The sequence below is a fragment of the Hippoglossus stenolepis genome, chromosome 3 (genome assembly GCF_022539355.2).
Source record: "Hippoglossus stenolepis isolate QCI-W04-F060 chromosome 3, HSTE1.2, whole genome shotgun sequence".
NCBI classification, from domain to species: Eukaryota; Metazoa; Chordata; class Actinopteri; order Pleuronectiformes; family Pleuronectidae; genus Hippoglossus; species Hippoglossus stenolepis.
In genome coordinates, this window is record NC_061485.1 from 19,476,365 (window position 1) to 19,503,653 (window position 27,289).

Sequence of the window (27,289 nt, forward strand, 5' to 3'; positions counted from 1 at the left end):
TGCTATGTACAACTGTTTATTTTTGATTTGCAAAACATCTGACAAAAATAACATTACATAAACACCAATTTATAATAGAAAAAAGAAGATCTTTGAAGGAAAAAAAATGAGACAAAAGATAAATTGCAATTACAATAGAATTTAGGTGACTTTATTTTTGATAATTGCAGCCATATCATGCTGACCTATACACAGGCAGTGTATGGCTAGTAGATTCATCAGTATGCATGTGTTACAAACATTACATTAAGTGCTTTTTGTTGGTTCAGGCATTTCTTTTAATTGAATGTGGCATGATTTGGATTCACAATGCAGGGTTAGAATTCAATGCCAAATTCAAATTTTATTCTCGTTATTTAAAAAAATAAAATCAATACACGTCTGACAGATTACTAAGTGAGAAGCCGACCTCACACTCAGACAACCCTCCCATTCAAATTGAGCTGGGGAACATTTGAAGCCAGCTTCATTAAACACCCTCCCCTGCATTAAAAGGGTCATATTATGGCACACAGCTCAGGGTCGATGTGACCATGGCCACATTGTTCCGTAGTATTCACTGATTAATAAAACTCTAATTTCATTCAGTGTTTACCTGAAGCAGTTTGACATTAATAGAAAAAAAAAAAAAAAGGTTTTATATTAACAAAAGTGAGTAGTTGCTCTGTTAAAATGAAACACGGATCTGAATGGAATTAGTTTTTCACCCTAATAAGCATCACTACGTTACGTATTTTACGTGCGTGTATTTCAAAAGACACAATCGTCCAATGAGGTTGGTCGCGCCGCCGTCACTGGTGGGAGGGGCGGCCGACCTTTGGATGATTCCCGCATCATGTAGTGTCAAATAACACACGACTAGGTGATGCTTGTGATAATAAAAGCAGCATTGCATGGATAATGAGGAGTTCACCCGCCTCCTGATTCCCCCTCGTTTGACCAAACATTGGCAGGGAATGATGAAGGTGTGGGAGCAGACTTTAGGACAGGAGGAGAGGTGAAGAGACAGAGAGGGCACAGAGGAAATAAGAGGCCGAGGGGAAGGATCTACAGAGAAAAAGACCACGCTAACAGTACCGAGTGAAGCGCAAACACACCCCTCGTTTCTCCTGCTGCCACAAAGTCTTTCAGGTTGTTCCGTCCACGCATCCGCATTCACTCCTGTTCCATTCACCCTTAGTAACTATAGGGACATCTACCTTATCTTTATAGTTCTTAAGGGCAAACAGGAGAGCTTTGCGGAGCAAGTACGGCTGCGTAGAGGGGCACAGCAACGAGATTAATAACATCTGTTGCTGAACACTACATAGATATCCCAAAGACGGAGCAGAGGGACAAAAATGCAGAGAAGGACGTCACTTCTGGAGTTAATGCAGCCTCATCCTAGCCAGTCTGAGCCCTGTTGGTCAGAGTGCAGGCACTATATTAAAAAAACACTCCTGGTATTTTGTGCGTAAAAAAAAAAAGGCAATGTTAAGTCTGAGAAAAAAAAAAATATACAAAAAAAACCAAAACAGAATGACTTCATTAGCTGGACTCTCCCAAAATCTGAGATATCTCTGAGGTAATCATTGAAGTATGACTCATTAGACAGCAATAAATACCAACATGAATACAAATATTACAAAAAGTAAAAACAGAGGCAAATGCTTAATACTGAAAAAAATCTGAGCTAAGAGAGGTAGGTATTTTAGGTAGATTATGGTGTACATCCATTGTGGACACTCCTTTTTTGTAAGAACTACATTAAATTGATTCCATTACAATCCCTGTCCTAATGGGAGGAACAAAATAATCAAAAATAATAATGATAATAAAAAGAAAAAGATGGGAGATAGCCGACTGATCTCTATGAACGATATACATGTTTCTACAGACAGGATTTGTAATGGCAACGGTTATACAAAAATGTCTACTAGCATGATAAACTGTAAAGCTTGCTGGTGATAGTGTACCATGAGTTGCTGCAGGCATTGTTACTGTTGTTAAGTTGCCGATTTTGAGGAAATCTCACGGATAGATCCTTCTCATTTGTAGTGTAAATTTCCACTGACATATGGTTATCAAGTTCCAGTATTTTCACAAACACGATGCAGCGATTCAATTCATGGAGGCTGAGCAGGCGACCAGGGTGAAAAACGAACAAACAGGAAAACTGCAAGAATGTACCATATTTAGATTTAACTGTGTTTTGGGGGAATTTAATGGGGAAAATGTCATGTTACATTTTCAGTCTAAAAAGGAAACAGGGAATTCCCTTCTTATGACGACGCCTTGAGTCAGAATTCCCCCAGCGCGTCACAAATATACTTTTTCAATCAGCAGCTTTATGATGCATCCTTAACACTCTTTCCTGTTTGGTTTTCAACCCCCTCCCCCCAAGAGCAACTCCTCTTTTTTTTTATCCTATCATTAAATGGCGGGAACTCTGCTCCCACTGTATTAATACACAAATCAACACTGCATCACTATCTCAAAAAAAGAAAAAAGAAAATAGAACATAATCAAACCGATGTCTACATACAAGAAGTATGTACTCAGAGAAAAATCCACATGGAGACTCTTCAAATCTTCAAAAGTCAGTGTTCAGTAACCAAGCACATCATACCCCTCATCAAACTAACATACTAACATACTATACATATGAGTGGTACTGCCTACAGACGCTCGAGACTCGACTCCGCTAAGTTCAATCGCAGCAGGGACATTGTGGGACATGTGTATATACACAAACACACACAATATAGTCCCAGTGATTTCCAGGGAGAAAATCTAACTTATAATGATTTCATCAATATAGAAACCTCCCCCCAAAAAAGCTATCCATGCTATGCAGATCATCTGTGTAAAACCCAGACTGTCAGTGAATCACAGTGATAGCTGATGATCACTGACAGCGAAGAGTTGGAATAAAGCCCCAGTGACAGAGACTGGACTTTAAAAAAAAAAAACTGAACAGATTAAAGCAACTACTGTCAACTTCTCACAAAGCAGTTGTGAGAACACGTCACGTTGAGCTCGACAACAAAAATATGCACACTCTGCCACTCTCTCTCTTCCTCTAAGATCACAGAGTTACCCTGGGCTGTGGAGATGAAGGAAGCTCTAGTTCTGACACAGGAAGCCCGCGGGGCCAATCACAGGAACCGTTTTAACACACGTCTTCTGACACGCAGCAAATAGAAGACAAAGAATCTGTTAAGACTTTTGTGTCGTTTCTGAGAAATTTTCCATTTAAGCCAAGTTGCTTCTCGTAAAAAAAAACTAAAAAACATCCAGCGCTTGGCAGGGATTATACTCAACACTTCTTTGGGGGGAGTTGTCTTCATACGTATATAAAAAAAAAGTCATATCATCTCATTTAACTTTACCAGAATCCCATGTGTACGAAGCCAAACATTACTGGCCTCTTAACCTAAAAGAATTGAAATTCTCTCGGCAGTTTGGTTTACAAGCCATTAGATGCTGTCTGATGAAGCATAAGCCAAAGATGACTGACAGCGGAGAGTATAGGCATATGAGTTCATATCATACACAAGCTTATCTTCGGAAAGCCATAGACAAATAGCATGAGTTTAGTAGATTATACAATGAGATTACCCAAGGCTGTGGAGTCATCGGTTTGATGTACTGTAATGCATCAGGTGTATAACTAGCTCAGTGGTCTATATGGCTTATATTAGAGAGCAGCACGGTATGTTTAGCTTGTCCTCTTTCGGAAAAATTAAAATTAGTCATATACGTCAAAACCCACCACAACACAAATAATAATCTGACTGAGTCAAATACACAAGCAATCCCATCTGAAGCAATTTGTAGGTCACTCTCACCAAACGACATTATCAAAGTCAAAACAAAGAGCATAGTGTTTTAGAACATCAGGATAATGAATCCAAAAAAAGGGTCAATATTGTATTTGCATATATATTTTAGAAAAGAATTTGCCTTGAGAAATATATATGTAGCCCTATGTACAGCGACGGACATATTACATACAGTATACATATATGTTGTGTATATGTATATCTATATATATATATATATAGATATACATATACTTGGTATTTACACAATGCAGCCACTAGAGGGCTGCGCAGCATACATCATCAAACAGGAGGGCCTGGGTGTGAAGGTGCACGCACGCCGCCACCACAGCCAGGCCCCCAGACATTCTAGAAAAACCACTTCCCAGTCAGAAACGAAAGGGGTGTGATATCTGTGGAGGTCTGAAGCAGCTTTCCAAGCCCTCAGCCCGCCGAGCTCAATGTTTACTGAGGAGGAACAATTCATGGAATTGTTTCTTTTTTAAGGTGAAGTAACGTAGAAAACACAAAAAAAGCAAACAACTGCCATTACATCTGTAGCTATGCCAATTCAGAGTAAGGTAATGCAGATATATACTGTTTCAACTAAGACAGGCACCCCCTGCTTTGGCCTCCGTTTACTATTCCAGTTAGATTTGGCATTTTAGCCCTTTAAAAATCTGTGATAATATAGATGCTGTATATCAATACATAGGCTTGAGTAAAAGGTGGTATAACAGTGCTTAGGATACATGTGGCAGCAATTAACTATATACAGGGAAATAGACAATTTGAGCAAAAAGGAGAGAAGAAGAATGAAAATCAGTTTCAAAAGAGAGAAACAAGCCATTATGCAGGCTTAGTTTGATTGACAGTTAGCAGTGTAAAAGTAACTAAAACACTTAGTGGCTAATTCTCACCTCAAAACCTGGCACCCCAAATTCCTATCAAAACCTGACTAAAATTACAGACTACGCTCTGACTGCGGTATAAACCTGTGTAATGACATTTTCCTTCATAGGCTGTGAGGCTAGTCAGACAACTTGCTCACACGTCGAGAGGCTGCACGTGTGAAACGACGCGCGGTGCGACACTTTTTTTTTTTAGTTTTAGGTACTGGAAGCTTTTTTTGAGAAAGTAATTGACCATACCTTTGGTGAAAGGTGAAAGGCATGTGTTTGATTTGTATACAGAGTCATTTACATATGCTGCCTTTTGAGAGAAGCAAATGAAAAACAAAATACAGATATATATTTATATATATATATACTTTTTTTCTTTTGAAAACATCCAAAAATGTCAAAGTAATGTGCAGGCACTGCTTTTGCACTGATAAACTGAAATGTCATCTGTACTGTATTTAAATTGATCCATGTAAAAGTTACTGTTTCACATAGGTGATGTAAATATAAAACAACCCCAGTAAAACCAAGAGGTAGCTCAACTGAATGGCTAGATGAATAACTGAGTTATGTATGTTGTGGTGGTGCGTGCACGGCATGTGCACACTAAATGTCCTGGCATTTGAAGCAGCTGTTTGTTGATTTTTATATACAGAAAAAATACTGTATATAGGCAGAAGTTGTATGTATAGGTTCATTTGTATTATATGAAGGTCCCTTGTTTACTGAGTCTCTTAACACCTGCTCGCTCTCCACACAACCTTGGCCTTTACACCAAGAGAGACTTCTTTAGACATGACACACACACATGAAACCACACACCCCACATGCACACACATACGCACACACTCACACTCCCCCTCCACACCTCCATTTAGTCCACTCAGCACATTCTCAGCTCCCTCCCTCCATTTTTACCCCCAGGGGTGTCGTCTCCAGCTTCCCCACGGAGGTTTGATCGAGGCGGGCATCTAGGAGACCTCGCTGCCGAACACTTCCAACACCAGCGGGGTGAGCTGCATGCTGTGCTCAGGCCGGAAGGAGAGCGAGCGGTACTGCTTGGAGTGCTCCTCGTTGAGGCTGCGCAGGTCGGCCAGCTTCTGGATCATCTTGGCGTAGAGCAGCCGCCCCGCCGGATGGTGAAGCTGGATGTAGGCCTGCAGGGTCTCCGACAGGCGGTCTTGGAGGGCTTCGATCCGTGCATGATCCTGCACACCTGGGCGGTCTACAGCAGAGGAGGAGACAGTCTTGTGAAATTTTATGGTTCAAATAAAATGTAAAAAATAACTACCACTCAGTAAAGGCCCAAAAGTCCCTTAAATTCAATCAAGCTCCACCAAATTTCACGCACTCGTTAATATCATTCCCCTAAGTGTGATGGATTTTTTTCATCCAGATCAATAAATCATTCTCTGAGAAACTGGTGCACATGTAGAAAAACGTTCTATATCACAATGTTAAAAAAAACAATTCCTGGATCCGCCCCTTAATCCGGACCCCCACCAAAAATGTAAAGGGTTCTTCCCTGATCCTTCCACTAAGTTTCATGGAAATCCAGTCAGCTGTTTTTGTGAAATCTTTCTTAAAAACATAAAAACAAACCAACCAAATGGACAGGTGTAGAATTGAAACGCTGCTGTAAAACCAAGGATTTCAATATCCGTGTTGACTGTGCAATAATAATATTTATCCTGGAGTCCAGTAGTAACTTAGATAAAACTGTATGATCTTTGTGTTTGTATTCCTACCATGCTGGTGAGGTAGCATACTAATTTTAGATCAGGCCAAGCACATCTATGTATTGTTAATGAGCTGCCTCATATACAGAGAGGGATGCAAATATACACTCGGTTACACATGCTTGCTTGCAGCTTGCATAACAATACATGTTTAATATATACACTGTATTTCCTGCAAATGGATACTATATACACAACTACGTGTTCACATAGAAGCTAAACCAATGAAACATGAAACCCCTCTCGCAGCTTATGCCTGCACGTCACTGTGATTGATGTTGAGTGACAGATGGTAAAACTGCTTCATATATTATCGAACCAAAAGGTTTCAGTTGATCTTTTGCAATAAAAAAAAAATCATAATGAACATATTCTCCACTTGGAGAAAAAAAAAAAGAGGCACACGTGTTCACTCATGCACAATTCATGACGACCGTTCCCTCCTCCACACAGTCGGATGCACAGTACCTGGAGAAAGCAAACAGATGGCCATCAGCATCACATGTTCCTCCTCCTGCAGGTTGAGCTTCTTCAGGCCCACCTGGAACTTCACCAGCGGCTCTAACAGCTCCAGAGTGTGGCCCGCTGCGGAGGAAACAACACATCGTTACTGCCTGTGCAGCTCGTACAACTGGCTCCACAGTGTAACGCAAGAGAAAGGCCCTCCAGGGAATGCTACCATCCCACTTACTCATTAATATTTCATTGAGCCTCATGGAATCATCTCTGGTGAGGGTTTTCCTTTGAACGTGTTCTCAGGTCTGTTAGGAGCTACTGGTTGGGAATTTTGTTGGGAAAATTTGAATAATGATCGATTTATATTCAATTTCTCACGCAGGGTTGCTTTTATGTAGATGTGTAAATGAGAGGCACGCGAATACTGATCAGAAGTTTTCTTTGATGTTTATCATTAATATGCCTCCATTTTGTTATTTTATGGCTGGTTATGAGGTGAACCATGAGGCTTTCTGAGAACTGACAACAGATTTATTAATTCTTATTGAATAATTGGCAATGGTCTTGTACAGTTATTTAATATTAGACAGTGATGCAGTTTTGATTTGAAAAAGTTGGGGTTAACAGCACAGATTTTATAGAAAAATATGTTTTCGAATATTTCAAAGAATCACTTTGACCAGTGCAGGGATGTTCTAAAAGAAACACAGCTAAAATTAAAACTGCACTAGCACAAGCATTTCCTTATGAAAGTTTGAGGGAAAGGATCCCAAGTGAAAGAGCATAAAAAATTATGTCATAAAACTTTTTTATTACCGCGCGAGAAACCTCTGTATTAGGATCATGCCTGATGTCATCGACATGTATTTTAGGACAAGCGTGACAGAGCTGCCTCTCCTTGTCCAGACAGTGGTTGTTTTGTGTCGCAAGCAGGTCAGGAGTGACATTCTTTGGTTAATCCCAGAAAGAGGGGTTTCTTGTTTAAAAAAGGCATATGAAGGCCACATCCACTAAGACTTCTGCGGAGTTGTTTTTTTGAAGAAATACTTGCATTAGCATTCTTTGCCTACGGGTGTGTACACAGGCCCACAGGCAGTAACATTATCTGTCCTCTCACAGTAATGATCCTGTCACCTCCTTAACGCCTGGCCGCTTCCTTCGAGCTGTGATCAGAAGCGTTAATGTGTAACATGAGCATCTTTTCTTCAATTATCAGCTGAGCAGAATGAGTTGCCAAGCATGAATGTGCACGGCCACAAACACTGGCATGTCGTCACAACAGCTAAACTGTACACGTGGCAGCGTTTCACACTGACCTTTGGTGACATCACTGATCTGGTATTTAAAGTCAGGTGCACCGCAGCTCCATGACATGTCCTCCAGGTTGAAACTCTGATTTGAGCGCAGCATGATCACCTCGATGGCACTGGACTTGAGCAGGGCAATCTGGTCTTCTGCAGTCAAATCCCTGCAGGGAAAGAATTCATCTTTTATGTTGGTGTACTATAAACAAACAGCTCTTAAAATAAACACAATAATCTTGTTTTCATTGTCAGACATGGCAGGAAACTGATAGAGCAGCAGGTAAACAACAGCGAGAAGATTCAAACCTGGAACCTGCCCACTCTGCATAAATGTGTCAGTTTATCAGTTGTAGAATTCATTTCAAAGGATTGTGTTCATCAATGTTTTACCCACTGCAGGTTCAAGGCCAGTCACAGACGTTGTCAGATATACGGCGGGCAGAAAGAAAAAAAACATCCAAAATGTTTTTTCTGTTTGCTTCCCCCGGTTGTGATGGGCTAGCATGTACAGATCTCTCATTGGATCAACATCAGTGAAACCGTCGCCGCTTTAAGCATCTTCACTGTCACAGTTAAAATCCAGCAATGTTATGAAATGTCTTTAAATGTTCATGACGTGAAACTAGTGGATTAGCAGGAGCCATGAGCTGGAACCTGCAGATCTCCGGGGGAGGTCTGTGGTGTTTTTCAGGGCTTTGGGAGCAGATCATAAGTGGAAGAACATTCCAATGGTAATCCGACCACGTCCATCACTCGCTGCGAGTGGGAATGACAACTTTCAGGAAATACAGGCCCCTACTCGTTTTACTCTTGACTTTGGGGTGACCCCTGAGACACGTAAAGCTTTTGTCTCTGTCAACACGGTGAGAGACAAACATGTTGGAGGGCAACGGTTGCCATGTGTCAGGGAGGAAGGTGGGGAGGCAACAATGAAAAAAAGCCTTGGGGCACCCATTGCAATTTTAAGTTAGTAGTCACAAATAACGTGTTTGCTTTTTATCTGAGAGGTATTGCCTTCTCCTAAATATCTCAGACTTTTAAACAAAGATCACATGCTATCACATGGTCTTAAAAAATGTGTGATCACCAGATAAACAACTTGGCAGTGTACGTGCAAAGCAGGTTACTGCTCAGTACGAGAGAAGGTCAGGCAATCACCTACTAACATACTTTATGGGCCAAATTTCACAAAAACAACATGACCAGGGCATATAAGCTTGTCCAGTGAAGGAACAAGACGACATAAAATAATTTTCCACAATGTGTCAGCTATCTGCAATAATAAGTCTATCAGTGATCTATGGCCTTTAGACCACAGCCATCACTGTGGCACAGTATCGACTAATCAGGCAGAAAAACAAGTCGGTGTACAAAGTCTTCAGCAGACATTTAGGTAAAGAGTAACTCTGAGACATGCAAATAAAAAATACATGAGGTCTGAAAGTTCATCGCCTACATTTGGGCAAGAAAAAGATTTTGTCAGACTACAACAGTTGGTTGCATGAGCAGCAGTATTCTGAATGCAACCAAAAAACCTGATCGAAAGGAAGTTCTCTGCCAAAACAGAGATGCAGAGAATCAAATGTTCACCCTCTCAGTGTTATGTTGGCTATGAGCAGCAGTAGACTGCTCAATGAAAACTGAAAGTCAGGAAATTAACTTTTAATGCAAACCAGTCCAGAGTAAGACTGAAAACAGAGCTGACAACTTCCCATTGATGTATAGTAATGCATAGTAAGTATGTCTTCTAACCAACATGTTTTTCTTGCCGACTTATATAGGGTATGTTGCTGGCCTGTGTGCCTACAAGTAAAAAGTCCAGACAAGACATGCTGTTTCTGGGGGACATCAGTTATAAACAACACACATGCACGCAGACCCACCTGAACCCAGGGATCATCTTGGCAAATCCTATGACCTTTTGGATGCTGTAGGAGACCAGGTCAGCCAGGTGAGGCAGCATGGAGAAGCTGGAGCCCTCCTCCTCGCTGGAGTCGGGGCTGCTGCCCTGCTCCTGGTACATCATGAGCAGGTTGTTGAAGTTCACTTTGGTGTCTACTGACTCTGCAGCGAGCAGAGTGGAGACCAGGGAGGGAAAAACATGAGACGAGAGGAGAGAAGAAAAGAGGGAAACATTTTCATACACCAAGCCCAAAAAAAGTCATGCTATATTCCTCCAGGAAAACACACACACACACACATAGTGAGGGAAATCATGAACATAGAGAGGGGGCCTGTTGGCAGACAGGATGATCTGAAAATACGTGAGTGTCAGGTCAGTAGAAGTGAGATGAAAGCTCAGATTACAGCTCTGGCATCATGTGAAGCAGGCAGAGCGAGATTGGGTTGTTTTGAGTCAATTGTGTGTGCTGAGTGTTGGAAGCAGGCCACGTGACCGTGTCCCTCGCTGTGTTCGCTCCATTAGTGACGGATGCATTAATGAACTGATGTTTACTAGTGGTGGTGTCTAGTCAGGTGTCTGCAGGGTACAGGTTATTCACAGGATTTCCACTGGATTCTCAGTAAAGCAACATAACAGATTATATAAGCCAATATTCAAAGAGCTGAACTGGAAAAAAATAGCCGTCATAAGTCGAGTATTAACCCTTGATTCACTGGAGGAAAACAGGTTTATTATGAGAGTGATCAGGCTGCGTTTTCTCTTGAGTTTAAAGTGAAGCGCTCACACCGTGTGTCTCTTACCTGGAGAGTGACTGAAGGAGTCAGAGGAGGCATCAGACAGAGAGTGGAGGGACGCGGCTCTGCTGGCGCTACGCGTCACTGGACCCTCACGCACAGGAGGCTAGTCAGACAAGAAATACAGTCACTAAAGTTCTATATGTATAGATATAAACTATATATAATCTAATTGCAATTTCATCAAATATGTGCAATATTTCTCATGTCTGTTTACATACCTTATTTATCTATTCATTCAATATCTGTAATTTCATCCAGTTGCCAACAATATCCCAAGGTCTGTTCCACCCATATTTATCTATTTATTCTTAAACCTATATTATTACTATTTTTTACTTTACAGCTTAGTTTTAATACCCACTCAGGAAACCATAGTGTTATAAATAACGTTCCTGAGCCGGATGCTATTTAATTTCGTTCTACTGTGCACTTGTCTTGTGTGTGGTGTGAAGGACAATAAAGTGAATTTTGATCTTGGATGATATTGGAACATTTACATTTACACAGTAAAAACAAGTATCTTCACAATGTCTATTAACATGCAAAGATAGTGTTCATTGTTGTGATTCTCATTTAAAAACAGAACCTGCAGCTTTGACGAAATATCTGATCGAGAAATGGGATTGAATTGCCCAATTTAAGTGTGGCTGTGTGTGAAATTTGTGCAGATGGAAACTAGAAAATGAATTTCCTAACAGAAATGGATTGAGGGACGGCTGGATGGGAGATTTGTGGAAGAGGAGTAAAGGTGATACAGAAATAAATTCTTATGTGAGGAATCAGAACATTGAAAAGCTGTGAGTATCCCAGACAGGGCACCACATGAAGATGTACAAATTCAAATAATATCAATTATTGTTATTTTATGGGACTTCAGCAGCAATACATTTGTCAATATTTGTCTAGTAAACGTAGCACTGTTGTATCTTACATTAGTGTTTATGTTTTCATCACATGTTTAAATTTTTGTGTTGATTGACGCCAACAACGGCCACATTGAGACACGCACCCTGAAGCGGCAGAAGTCAGAGTAGGAGTCGTCATATGTTTTGTGGTGAGCCTCCACCAGCGTGGCGATGACCTGACTTTGCTCCTCAGTGAGTCGGGGCCGCCGTGCCTCCCTCTCCGCTTCGCGCTGGGCCTCCTCATCCTTCCTCCGCTGAATAAGGTCCTTCTTCCTCTGCACTTCCTCATCTGTCAGAATGACTGTGGGGGTCATAATGAGTCAAAGAGGGAGAGAGGGTGTTGGAATTAGACAGGAAAAATAAACTTTCAGGAAAAAAACAGAGGTGAAGGAAACTGTTTTGTGTAAGAAGGTCAATAATAAAACATTAGGCACAGGAAAACAAGCGGAAGATACAAAAACAGCGATGATGACAGAATACTGGTGTAGCGTGGATACTGGTTAGACTTTAAAGCTTCTCTGCACATACTTGTCTTTAACATTGTGATGACAGCTATGTCAATGTGGTGCTGGGTGGAGGGGGGTTGTTATTCTCTGGAGGAAGAGAATGGGAGGGGACAGGTCCATATGGAGACCCCGCTGCATTGAACAAATGAACGCATTGTCTGTGTTCTGCCCGCTCCTTGTTGTTCAAGCCACTGAATTAGCTCATAGAGTCGGAGATAGGGAGAGAAGGAGAGAACTGGGTCTCAACAACATGCTCCTGTTTTTGCAACAGCGAGCGCTGATCACGAACAGTAAATCGCAGCGTCTGTGCCACTGCTCTTGCGGTATTCCCAGAAACACCCAAGGGAAAAAACATTCGCCTGGAAGTGAGAGGCCTTTGCTCAGAAGTGGCCCGCGGACAATATCCGGATATCAGGAGAAAACGAGAAAAGATGGACCTGCTATTTACAGACCATGAAAATAAACAAGGCAGTGTGGAAAGACGAGGCCTCACTGGATTGTACATAACAGCAGGTGTCTAAACTTCAGATGGAGTATACTTACTGTATACAATATGGGGAGCCTCCGTTAGTTCAAACAGAATGTGTAAACACTCTAATGGGGGCAAAGACCCAGAGACACTGACCCCAGTCCAAAAATTACATAACATTTACAAGAGGGACAATAGGTCCCCAAGAAACTGCGAAAAACAGTTGTGTAAATCGTACTTTTAATCCCAGAGAAGGAAACTAGATTGTAGTTTTAACAAGAAACACAAATGCAAATTAAAATAATGCACATACAGTAGGTAAAATGAACATGTAAACTGACTAAGTGGGAGGCTGATCCTGGGTCAGTTCAGGATATAACGTTAACTCATATTCCGAACCTCCAGTTTAAAAGAAAACTACTGGTCCAATTATTCATTTACAAATGAATCATGGGATTTATGATAAGAGTCATAAACTGAACCCAAAGGGCCAAACAAGGACAGAGAGCATCAATAACTTCACTAATTGAATGCATGCAGTAAATCACACGGTGTAAGGTTAAATTGTTGCCCTGAGGACATGTGGGTCACCTGTCATACTTACACTCTTTCATCATGCCAATGTCCACACAGCGCTTGAGTCGGCATGCCTGGCAGTGGCGCCTGTTGTCCTTGGTGATGGTGCAACTGCCGTTGAATGGACACGTGAATGTGGCCTTGCGCTTCATACTGCGCCTGAGAAAATCATGTAGAGTTTTTTAAAAGACACAGAAACGCAGAAAAATAAAACTCTGCTTGTAACAGTGTTGACAACAGATGTGTGCATATAATTAGATTTTCAAAAAAATAACAACGTGACAACTTTGACATTGTTTTGCACAAACATAATAATCAAGGTAGAACTGGATAAATATTTTTAAGCCTGGAAGTGAGTGAAGCAGCGAACATATGGATGAGCGCCAAGGAATCTAGCGGTAAGTGATGAATCTTGCCAAACAGTGATGCAAAGCACAATGATTTAGTCAGTGATGGACATGTATGTTTGAACATTAGTACACAGATGTGAGCAAGCAAACACACACACGCTTGGTGAGAGTCCAAATAAGGGCCAGCTGAGAGACGAGGAAGGAGATTATTAAACATCCGTCTTTTTTATCCTCTCACTTTAAATATCAACTCTTCTGAGAGGAGCAGAAACAAACGGATGAATACATCAGCCGCACACAAGCCGGCAGCATCACGACTTGCTCCAGTTTGGTTTTGGTTTGAATTGGAAATGTGTGTTTCTCAACGAGCAGGTAGAGGCCAAGGCATTAACTTCAGGGCTGAGCTCATTTGTATTCTCTACCTGGTGCCTGAGCGTCAGCATGGACAGGAATGTTGCCAGGTTGTCTGTGTGTGTGTGTGTAAAATCTTACATAACCGTGGGTGGCAATCACATTTAATGGGTGTGTGAGTGTGTGGGTGGCCATTATATATGCAAGTTCCCATCAGTGTTTGTATGCTAACGTGTACATGTGTCAATAAGTTGGTCAATATACATCTTTTTTTCATCTGGGTTGTATGAGCTATTGTGCTTTACACAGTCGACTTAGTGTGGGTTAGATATGTTAATATGTGTCTGCTTTGCATTGCATCTGTGACTTCACTTTTGCATTTCGTACCTGAAAAAACCCTTGCATCCCTCACAGGTCATGGCGTTAAAGTGGAAGCCGGTGGCTTTGTCCCCGCACACGCCGCAGATACGCGGCATGTTCCTGTCAAACTCCTCAGTGGCCAGAGAGGATGTACTCACAACCGTGGGCTCCATCACTGAACAGATAAGAAAGAGAGAGGGAGAAAAAATATTATTAAATCAGCTCCAGGTTATAGAAATTTTCAGTTACTTTGCCACCAATAAAAAAAAAAAAGGAGACAATCTAAATGAAGCTACCAGCCTCTAACATCTGAAGTAAAATTTTAGAACATTTTATTAAGTTATATCCGTTCAATGCTGCACTTCACACGCTATCATGAGGTTTTTAAAATGGATTTAAACTATTGTGATTGTCTGTGTAAAAAACCTGCGCAGAAGTGAGACGCATATCTTTTCATCTGTCTCCATGCCAACCAAACACTGCCCCTTCCTGCAGAACAGATTCCGTCCCGGTCTACCCTTTGGAGGTGAACTCTACTCCAGTGTTTTTGTCCAGGAGCAAGGAACCGGAGCCTTATGAATCGAGTGGAAAAACCCTTGTTCCACTCCAAAATGCTGGATCTGGGTTACAATTGATTACATAGCGCTCCGAGTATCTATTTCACTTAACAGCCTCATGAGAGGGAGGGGAAAAAAATGCATGTCACCGCACGGCTAGCATCCTCATAAACAAACAATCACTGTCCTTTTCACAAAGCTCCTTTCTTATTCCTGTCTTTGCTTCCACTGTACAGTCAAAGCTAAGCAAATGATGGAGGCAGGCAGAGAAAGGGGAAGCGAGGACAACTAAACCGATAAAAACCCCAACAAACTCACAAATCAACAGCCAATACGGTGAGGGCCCATGCAGTTGAATAATTTAAATGAATTTGACAGAGCTTTCCATAATTCATGTGTAATTAATGAAACTCTGTTCTACCTAAAAATCGTGTACACACTCTTGTAAATTCAACAGAATAGATTATTTCTCTTGTTGCTGTTTTTCTACAGCAGTGACCATCATCATGACCAGTATGCCTCGAAAACAAATTCTGTTCCTGGCCAATTCCATTAACGGGATATGTAGTCCTTATTAAAACAAAAGGTCAAAAGAAGAAAGGAAACAAGAGGCTCCAGTCATTGCCTCAGCGCTGCAGGCATCATGGACAGCGGTGGCTCAAGCATCTGCAGCATGTGGACGTCTTGTATCGCAGCACCACATGCTTCAATGCAGAACATCTGATACAACCACCACTGTGGTACGCTCAAACAGTATGCATGCATGCAACTGGAAGTAGCACCAACTGGCAGCGAATACTTATGAAGGGAACTGAGCAGATGGGTCCCACAGACCTCTGATAAACGACAGAACATGGAGAACCTCAAAAGGTCATGGGGAAAACACTTGAGATCGTTTCGCTTTGTCTTTGGGTTCCGGAAGCAGTGAGCATTAGCATGTTGTTGTAAAGCAAAGCAGGAGTTAATTTGTCAATATATATAGAAAAAAAACAGATGTAGTTTGTTAAATCGACAGTGTTAAGTGTTTGCACCGCTTTGCAAGCCACAATAAATAAAGGAGATGCACTTCAAACTCAAATAGCACTCAGTAGAACACATACCTCTGCCAAGTTTGTGCAACAGTCCCCTTAAATTCATTAAAGCAGCATCATATTTCACACAGAGATATCAGTCCTCTAAACGTGCCTGATTTTTAAAAATCAAGATCCATGAATCATTTTGAAAAATCAAGAATATGTTGAAAAACATCCAATCTCTCAATGTTACAGAAAGTTTAAAAAAGAAAATCCTGGATCCGTTCAGTAGTTTCTGTGTAATCATTATCACAAACAAACATGCAAACAAACCCCCAAAAATCGGAGAGTTTCTTTAGATAAAGAAATATGGAGCTTAAGGGTAAGAGTCTGTGATGTAGCATGTGTGAGTAGTATGCTGTAAGTGCAAAACCAAACCAAAAGATGACACAAACAAATGATAACACAACCATAAGATAACGTAACCAGAACACAATGCTGGGCAGGTGGGGTTTAACTAATCTTGCGGGACATTGACAAAGTGTTCTAGCATACAATCATTCCTCCTCAGCTCCAGCCAATAGAAACCCTGCAACAAAACAACATACAGCGGAACAGCGACAAAGGCCTGTGGCCTCTATAAATACATTTTGTGCATCTCTGCACAGAGAATGTGCTAAAATAGGTAGAAGCCATGTTCTGTTTTACTGTACAAACTGCCTCTAGTGACAGATTAGGTGATGGTGTGTCCTGAACTCTCCCATTTTGCCCCCAACCGGCCCTGTCTTCGATTCTCTCTCCCACCTTTCACACATCCCTGGTCTTGAGAGCAGAGGTAAAGTGCACATGTCGGGTCAAAGGTCTTTGAAAATGGCATACCAGTGGATAATTGCTTTAAAGTAATTCCTTGTCCTTATGACAGTGTTACAATAGAGTTTATCCAAAGACACATCAAGATAAGGCCTCAAAGGCTGTTTACTATATGATAACAAACTTGCCATGCAGGTGATGCAATATGAATGGGCACAGGTTTTAGATTTCAAAACACTCACACTCTGTTTAGATGCCCTACTGCCCACAGCTATATAAAGCTTAGCCCAAAAGGAACAGAGTTGAATTGAACATTTCTAAAGCAAACCAAATAATCCCATGAAAATATTGTCTTCTGTGATTGGGGTGTCTACCAAACTTCCTCAGTTGCAACTTCTTGAGTATCACAGTATTTCAAAAAACCTGTTTTTGTGGGAAAAACAACTCCCTTCTGCTGTTTCAACATATGCTCCTAACCTTATCTGCCTTCTTTCTTCCAAGAAAATGATTATTTTGGTGGTTTAGTGGTGAGTGTGGTTGTGAGGGGCTGGCCCACGAACACGGAAATCATGGATCAGGTAATGTGAGATATCCTGAGGAAAATAAAAAGGTCTGGTACATGAGGTCCATTCTCATGTACAATGTTAAAACAAGGAGTACTTCAGTGCTGCTGGACATTTTGACTGGTGCCAGATTACCAACCACTAGAGAGCTGTGATCCTACCGAAGCACTTAAAAGTAAAAGTATTTGGGAATTAAAACATTAAATCCTTTAGGCAGGTCTGACACATTAGCCACAAAATACCTAATGCTACCATGTAGTGAAATGTTGCACAATATAATTAGGGACAGCCTTTTAGAAAGTATGACATCTGTTCTCCAACGAGCAGGCGGACTAATCCCAGCAGGCGTCCACGCTCATCACTCACTGTGGAAAAACACCCAATCACCTTACTATATCATCAACTGATCAGTGAGGTCGGTCCTCTGTGATTGCATTCAGCCTTGACAGGCCATTACAGTAAATGCACAGTGGTATTGAGAGAGCTCTAAATAATGCATCAGGTTATTAGACCAGATCTGTGCTCATTCCGGACTTGGGCACGCAGAGCCAGGGAGATGGTTTTGAGCTTCGACTGAACGTCTCGCTCCTGGGCGACACACATACTGTGTACAGCGTTCGAAAGCATCGATCAAATCTGGCATTGTTGAATTAATGCAGATCAGAATACTACTCATCTTAGTGTGTTACACTGGCAGAAAGCCTAAGGACAAAGCAGGGACTCTGATTTCTAATTTGCTTACCAGGGACAGGCAAACAGAGTATGGATTTTTTTTTACCTGACGGCCAGCTAATAGAAGTTGCAATTTATCATTTCAACCTCTTATAAGAAGCATCTACAACAATATGCTTGTATATTGTAACTAGATTATTGTAGCAATCACTGCCATGTGTTTTGACTGAGCCAATGCAGAAGGAGGGACGTTATCAACTGCCTTATACTGTAATGGCTTAATAACTTGGATTTGAACAACTTCTGGAGCAACGACTGTCAAACTCCACCGTGTCTGGACTGAAACCCTCAGGTGGTAAACAGGATTTGTCGTTGGCTGCAAACAGAAGCGGCATCTTTTTTAGTACAAACGTGACGTTAAGAAGACACTGAGCTCACAGAGATACAGCAAGAAATTAGCTCACTGGATTTTTCTGTGGATGTTTTACTGGAGCAAATCATCAGATTGACCTTTTCCACATTTACTTCTCCAGACCAGATTTGTCAAGCAACTGCCGACACTTTCAGCATTTATTAGGATGTTTCTCCAATTGAATTAATACTAAGCCAAACTAAAGCAAAAATATATATATATATAGCAATCTAATAAATGTTTAAAATATCTGAATTATGTTGATGACAAAAGACAGATGGCTGAGGATCTATTTCACAGGATGATGCGTTTGGTCCACTGGATAAGAAAGAACCATAATATGTAACTGTTAATGAGTAATATCATAAGATAAGGTTATCAATGGCACTAAAAATGCATCATCTTTTAAGTCATATCTCCAAAGTAAAATTCAGGTAGCCGCTATAAAAAATGCTTTTAATAAATTAGTATTAACTTTTATTTGATGACTTTTTTTCTATTAAGATCCCTGATCCTGAGTTGATTATGAGTTGATACTTTCTAACAGAACAGGAACTACTGGGGTGTAGTTTAAACTACAGGAGAACATGAGCTTTAGGGGAGCAATGAAATCTCTAAATAACCAATTTTTCCTTAATAACGGCAAAGAAATTTACAAACATTGATTTATTCAACTTGTTTGACTACAAAATGTGCACCATTTTTATTATTGCAGCTTTACATGTGTTTAATACCTTAAAACATGTAAACACTGTAAATATCTCAATAATAAAGTCATTATTATTTCTAAATGCAAAAAAAAGCTCTGCACAGTCTATTTGAACAGAGAAGGTGTCTAAAGGACCCAACATATGATGCTGGTTAAGTCCAATGATGCTCGTCACTGTTGTCATGTCAACCATCTGAATTTTGTAATACTTTTGTTCGCACACATGGTCTTACATACATTGTTAATCCAGATGCGATTTAAACAATGGGAATTTCTTACAGCGTTGTTAATGTTTGAACTTCACGGTTATCTTTCCAATGATACTAAAATCATAGTGAGATAAAGAGAAGTGGGTCATACAACTACATATAGCACTATTTGCTAATAATTATTTTAAAATGTAATTATTTAATTAAATGTGATTATAAACTAAAAACAGAAACATTACCAGAAAATTGAAGGCTGAACATTTCTAAGTAAGATTTGAAGATGGTTATGATGTGCATCAACACACTGATACGGGGCGTTGAGATTGACTGTAACATTAGGTGTGTTTTAGTCAAAATGAATGATCACAGTCAGTGACTGATGCAGGGTTGTATGTACATTAAAGCAGAGTTACTGGGGGTATTTAAAGTAGTTCATCTCAGCCACATGACTCGTTTGAGTAGGAATAAGCTTCCACACGCTTAAGGAGACAAACCTCTTGAACATGAACAATCTTTACAAGATCATTAGGACTGTCAGGTTTGGATTATGTCAAATATTATGAAACTCTTGACCTCAGACTTGCAAAATCAATATTTCTTAATGCCCTGAACCACAATAAGAAAATGTGTGTATATATTTGTGTGTAGGTTGGTTTATGCATGAAATTCATTTTTAACATGTATGTTTTCATTCCACCCTGATTAACACTATGTGATCTCAGTTTGTGCTAGATAAATTAACTTTATTATTATTATAAATAAAATAAACTACATTAGTGTTATCTTTGCTAATGTAACCGTTTTGCAGAAGCACATTTACTCTGGCTTCTGTTATCTTCTCACCACTTCGCTATTGAGAAGGTCATACATGTTTTCAATTACACCTCACTACAAAACGAGTTCGGATATATTTTCCTCCATCGCTCTGTGAATGGCCCGCTTGCTGTTTGTGGTCACAGAGAGAAAGGAAATGCCAGCCAACGGGCGAGTGAGTGAGGGAGGCCGGAGAGACTGCAGCCAGGGAGGAGTGGGAAGGAGGGAACGCTGGCTGGAGAGATGGAGTAAAACCGATAGGAATATATACATAGATACAGCGAGTAGGGGAGGGGTGACCTCTTTCACAGTGACTTCCTTTGTCACAAAGATACGACAGAAAAATTGTGTGAGTAGAGGTTGCACGCAGCAGTGGGCCCGAGTGAGGCCGTCCACACAAACAGTCTGTTTTTGTTATTTTAAAAGCATGGCTAAAAATATGCAACTTCAATACACGTCTCATCTCCGACAGGCCCTCATTTTGAAAAGCATCAGTGGAAAAAGCAATTAGCTCTTCATGTTAGAATAGTTGTGATTTATTTCTGGCGTTGCTGCTTCACTCCCATTTTTAAATCAAGGAGACGATTTTGGCACGATACGTTGTTTGTGACCACGTTTCATTGTCACAGTGAAATCTTTGTTGGCTGCCCGGCTAAATTTTTATATATTTGATATTTGTACATTTAATCTTAACGTAAGTTTTTATTTGTCAGAAACCTTCAGGCTCAAGGCTCATCTGTGCCACTTCCAACACATGGGGGTGGCACAAATGGGCGGGTCACATGAGACAACACCGCACCCTCCTGCTCACCCAATAAATAAGTACGGGACAGTTAATCATTGTTTTTTTATGGTTTGTTGTGGAGGATAAACAAAATCTAACTATTTGATAACTAAGACAAATGTTCTCCTTTCTGATTAATCTAATGATGATTGTCTGCATTCAGCATTAACATTTTGGTAGTAGGGAAAACACCCAACGTGATTTCAAAAAGCACAAGCTGACATCTTTAAATGTCTTGTATTGTTCAACCTTGTTTAAAATAATAAAAAGGTATTCAATTACAGTAACATTAAACAGAAAAACCTCATAAGAAAAAATGTTTAACTAGGAAATGTTTCGCATTTTTGACTTAACTATTGATTCTCACTCATTTCCAATTGATTGAGTCATTCATTTGAGGCTAATCATTTCAATTCCAATAAAAGGGACAATTCTTTACAGAATGAAAATAAGAATGGATCACGTAGTGTAAAATAAGCCCTTTCTGAATCAGTCAGTTACAAAAGAAATAACCATTAGACGATAAAGAGATGAAAAGGAGAAGCAGATGAGACGACTGGAGTTTGGCAAAGCGAGACACACGCAGCGGTGGCTGATGAGCAAAGAGATGAGGCCTGCTGTAATTATGTGCACCACCACAAACTGACTGCAGCTTGTCATTTTAACTGGGTGGTGAAAGCTGCAAAATAAAGACATTACCCAAATTTCAGTGGCAGAGTTTGGCTAAGAGGTTAGGGAGTTTCCCCTTCTTTTACCTCAACACACGAGCTGAGAAAGAACACATGCTACTTAGCATGCAGCGGAGCAGTGACTCATCTTTTCCTCTTTGATTTATTCACATCATGACATGCACGCGTCTCATAATCCCAGGACTGACGTTATAGTCGGTCCCAGGTTGGATTTAAAGACGTAACATTGTTGTCAAAAGTGTCAAAGCTTAAGAGTGGATAGGTCATCGATTCGGATGATAAATGGTCTGGTGGTGCTGTTGGTGGTCTGGACTGAATTAAAAATCAACATGTCTGAAAAAACACTTATCTTGTCATATGACAGAATATCTTTAAAAACCTGAAATTTAACCTGCACAAAACTGGAGATGTAAATAACTAATTTAATGTTTCATTCAGCTGTATGCTACTAACCCTAAAGTGTGGGTTGCTATCATTGTTGTATAGCCTGTATAGGCTCAGGTTAAACCCTTTGAAAAACAAATGCATATAGAGAATGAATGCCATATAGAATTATTTTTATTATCTAGAAAAGCTTTTCAAAACAGTACTTGCCATTGGCAGTACAGTGCAACTGCTGCTGTGGAGCAGCTAAGAAGAAGTGATTTATGGGAAAAGAAAATTTGCAGTTTTTTCTGGGTGAAACTAATATACATTAAAGACATGGAATCGGATAAGTCGCATACTCACCGTTGCCCTACCCAGCATTTTCTGCAGTATTGGAGGCATTTCCAATGCTGGTATCTATATCAGAGCATCTAATAAAAAGTCCAGTGATTAACACGTGTCCCAAATGGATGCCTCTAACTGGCACCTTCTAATTATCCAATATTAGATATCAATTGAATGAAGTCTTGACTACAGATGGTGTGACCCTGATAAACTGAGTTAAGTGCTAATGTGAGAAATAGTAACACTTCATGTTGAGATGTTGCATGAAGAAATCTGTGTTTCTGCAGCATTGACAGTATCAACAGGTCGTTTGTGCTTCTGTAAGATATTCATAAAGACAGACCATGGCAGGAGTCCAGTGCCACTCATAAGGTCACTTATTCCCCTCTGTTCTACTCGCATTTTCATTTCCAGCTGCAACCAAGTATGTTCTTATCAAACAGGAAAGTGGCCATTGTATTTTTTTCTTTTTTGCCGTCAGGTGCCCTATTACTTCTAAAGGAGACATAAATGAGACCTCAGCCGTGACAAAGATTTGGAGGGCGGCCCAGATGTTAGATTAACTTTCATCAAAGTCAATATCAAGCGATTATAAAAACCCACCCTCCACCGAGGCCCACCATCCAACAAACCTAATTAAGTGGTGCCATTAGTGCTCGGGCGTTGAAATGAAATGTGATTGAGGACAGGGCAAGATAAAACAAAGTGGGTAAAGAGGTGGATCTAGACAGCGCTTCAAGGAGGGATCATTTTAACTGCACACAGACGTGCAGAAGAGAGAAGGGAAAGCGGGAAATAAAAAACCTCTGGCATCACGTCCCAAGAATGTCAGCAATGGGCTTACAGACCACATCCCAACACATAAGAGTCAGAGTCTGAATCACATCCAGACCTATAACAGCACTGGAAGAAAGAGAGGGATCGCTGTGGAACGCCTGAGTGAGAGAAGGAGGCCCTCTCTGACAGTCCAATGAGCACCCTCCATCAATATCACATGACGCAATCCCACAAATGGTTCTGAAATTGTTCCATGCTGCCAAAGGTTTCTCTTAAAGAAAAAAAAAGAGGGTGAGTGGGAGAAAGATATAAAGGAGGAAAGAGAGAGAGGAAAAGACAGGGAGGGAGGGAGAGAGAGAGAGAGAGAGAGAGAGAGAGAGAGAGAGAGAGAGAGAGCGAGAGAGAAACAGAGGAAAAGAAAGGGAGAGAGAGAGAGAGAGAGGAAAAGACGCGGAGACGTTTTGGAGAGAGTTGGGAGGGAAAAGGGGAGAAAACATAAGACGATGTGTTTTACTGCATACCTCAGGCCGGGTCACTACGAGTACAGAAGAGACATAAAACAAATCAGATCTGGAATGACCCGGGCTGCACAGAGAACTGGGCTACAATAGAAATACATGATTCACACATATAGAAGCCCATCTTAGCCCACAACAGAGGCAGAGGTGAGGGTAAAGAAGAAACATTTTAAAAAGGAGGAAGGTGTGGTTGAAGAAAAAAAAGGACGATCAAAGCAAACAAGATCTGAGATGAGTGAGAGGAGAAGTTTAATTCAAATCTGCTTTGTGTTTAACACAAAACAGACAATACAAGCGGAAAACAGATAGAGGGGATGGAACAATGGACAAAAAGAGACAATGTGGGCCCAACAACAACAAAGACAACAAACTGAGTCTGTAATGCAGCTAAACAAGTGGCTGAGCAGACTAGTCCAGTCCTGTCCCTTCGCTTCCCTCTCTCTCTCATTCACCCTCCTGCAGCCTCCACGGGTCTATTGCATGCTCTTTCCCTATGATCACAGGGAGCATATTACAGCAGCAGTAATAGCACATGACAAGGTGACCTGTGCCCCACACAGGATGGGCTAAACTGGGGTGGGAGGGGGTCCCATGTCCCGTGTCCAACCCTATGGTCTCTGCCCCGCTCTCCCCCCCTGCCCAGGCCCCAGCGCTGGCCTGCAAGGGGAGCGAGAGAGGCAGTGACGGCAACCTGCCCCCTTATGCTGGGCCCCTTGCTGGACTCTGGAGAGGGGAAAGAGACGAGGCAGGGAGAGGCCCACTCAAACACACACTCACCAAAAGTCCTGTTGATATCTATGCTGAATTTGACAGAGAAAGTACATTCTCAAGCAACACGGAGCGGCGCACACGGAAAGCCAAATGTGGACAGTTCCCGGACACACGACAGACATGTGGGTGAGGTGGATGCAAATGCACTTAACCCAAAAACCAAAAGTTATATAATCTCCAATAATTGCTAGATCCATTCCAGGAAATACAGGACAATAGTGACATTTGCACTTTTAAGAAATACTCAACTTTTGTAAGGCACTTGTGCTTTCAAGTTCACACATAATCAATTTATACACAGATATCAATACTGCATAAAAGGAAAAAAAAAAAATTCACAAAAAACACCCACTGTCCTAGATATCAAACAGTGACATACATTTTGCTTTCCCAGAAAAAAAATTCTGCATTAGTCGCGCTCCATATACAAACAAACATTACCTGTGTGATGTGTTTGGCTTCGATACCATCAACCACAGGAGGTAAATGAGGACCCAAAAACATTAGGGGGAACTTAACACTTCATTAGTCTCAAAGGCAGCTGAACATATGTGGCAAACAGCACGCATGCACAAACGTACATACAAGTGGGTCTTTACAGTAAAGTACAGCAGCCTCTTTCTTTCTATAGGGTTACATGTGAGAGGAAGCAACCAATTACTGCAGTCACGAAAGGGGGTAGGGGGCCGGGTACTTCACTGTATAGGAGACATAATGGACTGTACCATCACCACAGCACACAGCTCCATAAACAAGCTGCCATGGTTATAGTCAATAAAGACCAACCAAGCTCATTTCGTAGTTTCCCCATCGCAGGTTTATAAACAAATTAACTGGAAAATTATTCAAACGCATGCTTAGCCTCATGTCTCTGGCCCCTTCCCAAATAATACAGGCTCTAGGAATATGTTAATATATTTATACTACTTGCTGTCAACTGTATCTGGTCCCTTCAGATTATTTAAGCGATAAGCAGCAGAGAGAGAAAAGCTGGAGCCTGTTTAAATTTCAGCCATGAGAGAGACAGGGCCCTTGTAGTAATTAATGATGTCATTATCAGCCCATGGCTACGGTCTACGTGACTATGAAGTGCGTGGTTAAGGTGTATAAATAAAAACACTTTTAACTATCTCTACCATCAAATAATCTAGTATATGTATATAGTAAAATATAACTTATTCGACAAACATATTTAACTGTATATGCATATACCCATATACAACTAATTCTACCAGCCATACAACTGTGTGAGTAAGTGAAAGTGACTCGATACATGCTCAGATGACTGTAATTGCATGAAATCAGTGCGTTACAGTCTGTTGTAAAAAAAAAAAAAGAAGAACGCAGGTGAGGTTGTAGTGATACTAATGATTTAGGGGGATTTAAAAAAAAGCTATATTATACTTGATTAATTGGGGCTAAAAAACACACTATACATAAATCAATTGCATTCAATATATATATACATATTTTTCAGTTCTGCAGACAACAAAACTTTTAAAAATGTATTCACGTGCGTGTCGCAGTACCCCATAAGTGCGTCACTAACCCTTTTTTTTTTCATGGAATATTTACAGTTGCTCGTACATTCACTCCTCGGGTTTCTTTTCTCATGCGTGAAGGCAGTGACTGGATGCAACACAACCTGAGTGACACACACATGTGAATTCAGCCATCCTACAAAATCCTGTGCAGGATCGCGTTGGACCTGAAAACAACAGGTTGTGACTGCACAACACTGGTTATCTCCGCGCATGAGAGCAACACAACAAAGTGCACATTGGCAGGTGTGGGGGGGGGGGAAAGAAGACAAACATCCTCACCTGCGGTTCTCGCATGCCCTTGCACAATAGGCGAGACTCGAAAACCTCTCTTCACTTTATCCCAAGTTGTTAATCCTGTTCAAAACAACAGAGAGAAAAGGGGCATGTCGCAAGTCAGTGAGTGAGCGAGTGGGCCTTTACCCTAGTACCTGACCTGCTGCAGCTCTGTTTACGTAACTCTCAACTATTTTCACAGCAACATACACACTCAGTGCTAATCACCACACAGCAGTCAGACAAGTATCTGGGGATTAAATTACACTTTTGTCCTCCTGAACCTCCGTCTTTACAACAGGAATTACAATAACTCCAGGTTCGACTTTCGCATTAGTCCCGTGCACGCGAGTTCCATACCTCAGCTCAACTTTTCCCCCATCAACACCGAGTTGCATGTAATCCTCTTCAGTCGTCGTCCGCCGTCGTCTTCATTCTCTCGCAAAGTGTGTCCGCTCCATGTTGTTGTCTGGGCCAGCTCTGGGACCTCAGCTTTTTTTTTTTTCTTGTGGGGCCAGTGAGAGGACGCTGTTGTACCCGGGGGGGGGAAAAAAACTCAAGAAATGTGACTTGTGGCGGAGAAAGCGTCAGAGTCGTCCGCCCTTTTCAGACGCTGGCTCCCGCAGCAGCAGCAGCAGCAGCAGCGCTGGTAGTAGCTAACGTTAGCGTGGCTGCTTTAACCCTAAAACGCGGCCCCAAGTTCAAGCAGCTCTACTCACCGCCCTGCGGAACCGCGGGCTACGCAGGTCCGACCGAGGCGCTGTGGGACGCGGCCGTCTGTCAGCGGCGGGCGAACGCCAACATGGAGAAACACTCTATCACACCTACGGTTGTCCGACGAGCAATATCCCTCCTTCTTCAGGACCCAAATAGATGGCCATTACTTTCTTTGTTATGCACCGCCCCTTTCTGAGGACCTCTACGGGAAAAGAGGGATTTCCCACCCAGCCCCTCTGCTGGCCAATCGCGGGCGAGCTCGGCGTGTCCCCCGCGTCGCGATTGGTGGCGGTTCCGCCCAGCGCGGCTCTGAATGGCCGGCCGCG

General features: G+C 41.4%; 1 protein-coding gene across 1 annotated transcript; it reads right to left on the reverse strand.

Moving 5' to 3' along the window:
- On the reverse strand, positions 1 to 27,165 carry LOC118104480 (vitamin D3 receptor B). Its single transcript, XM_035151380.2, has 10 exons — positions 26,607 to 27,165; positions 26,253 to 26,327; positions 14,449 to 14,596; positions 13,389 to 13,519; positions 11,914 to 12,110; positions 10,908 to 11,007; positions 10,088 to 10,268; positions 8,217 to 8,368; positions 6,913 to 7,029; positions 1 to 5,930 (listed from the first exon to the last, which is right to left on the reverse strand). Exons 3-10 carry the CDS (start codon positions 14,592 to 14,594, stop codon positions 5,677 to 5,679), a joined length of 1,278 nt encoding a protein of 425 aa, XP_035007271.1. The 5' UTR covers positions 14,595 to 14,596; positions 26,253 to 26,327; positions 26,607 to 27,165; the 3' UTR covers positions 1 to 5,676.
- Between the last annotated feature and the right edge of the window lie 124 nt (positions 27,166 to 27,289).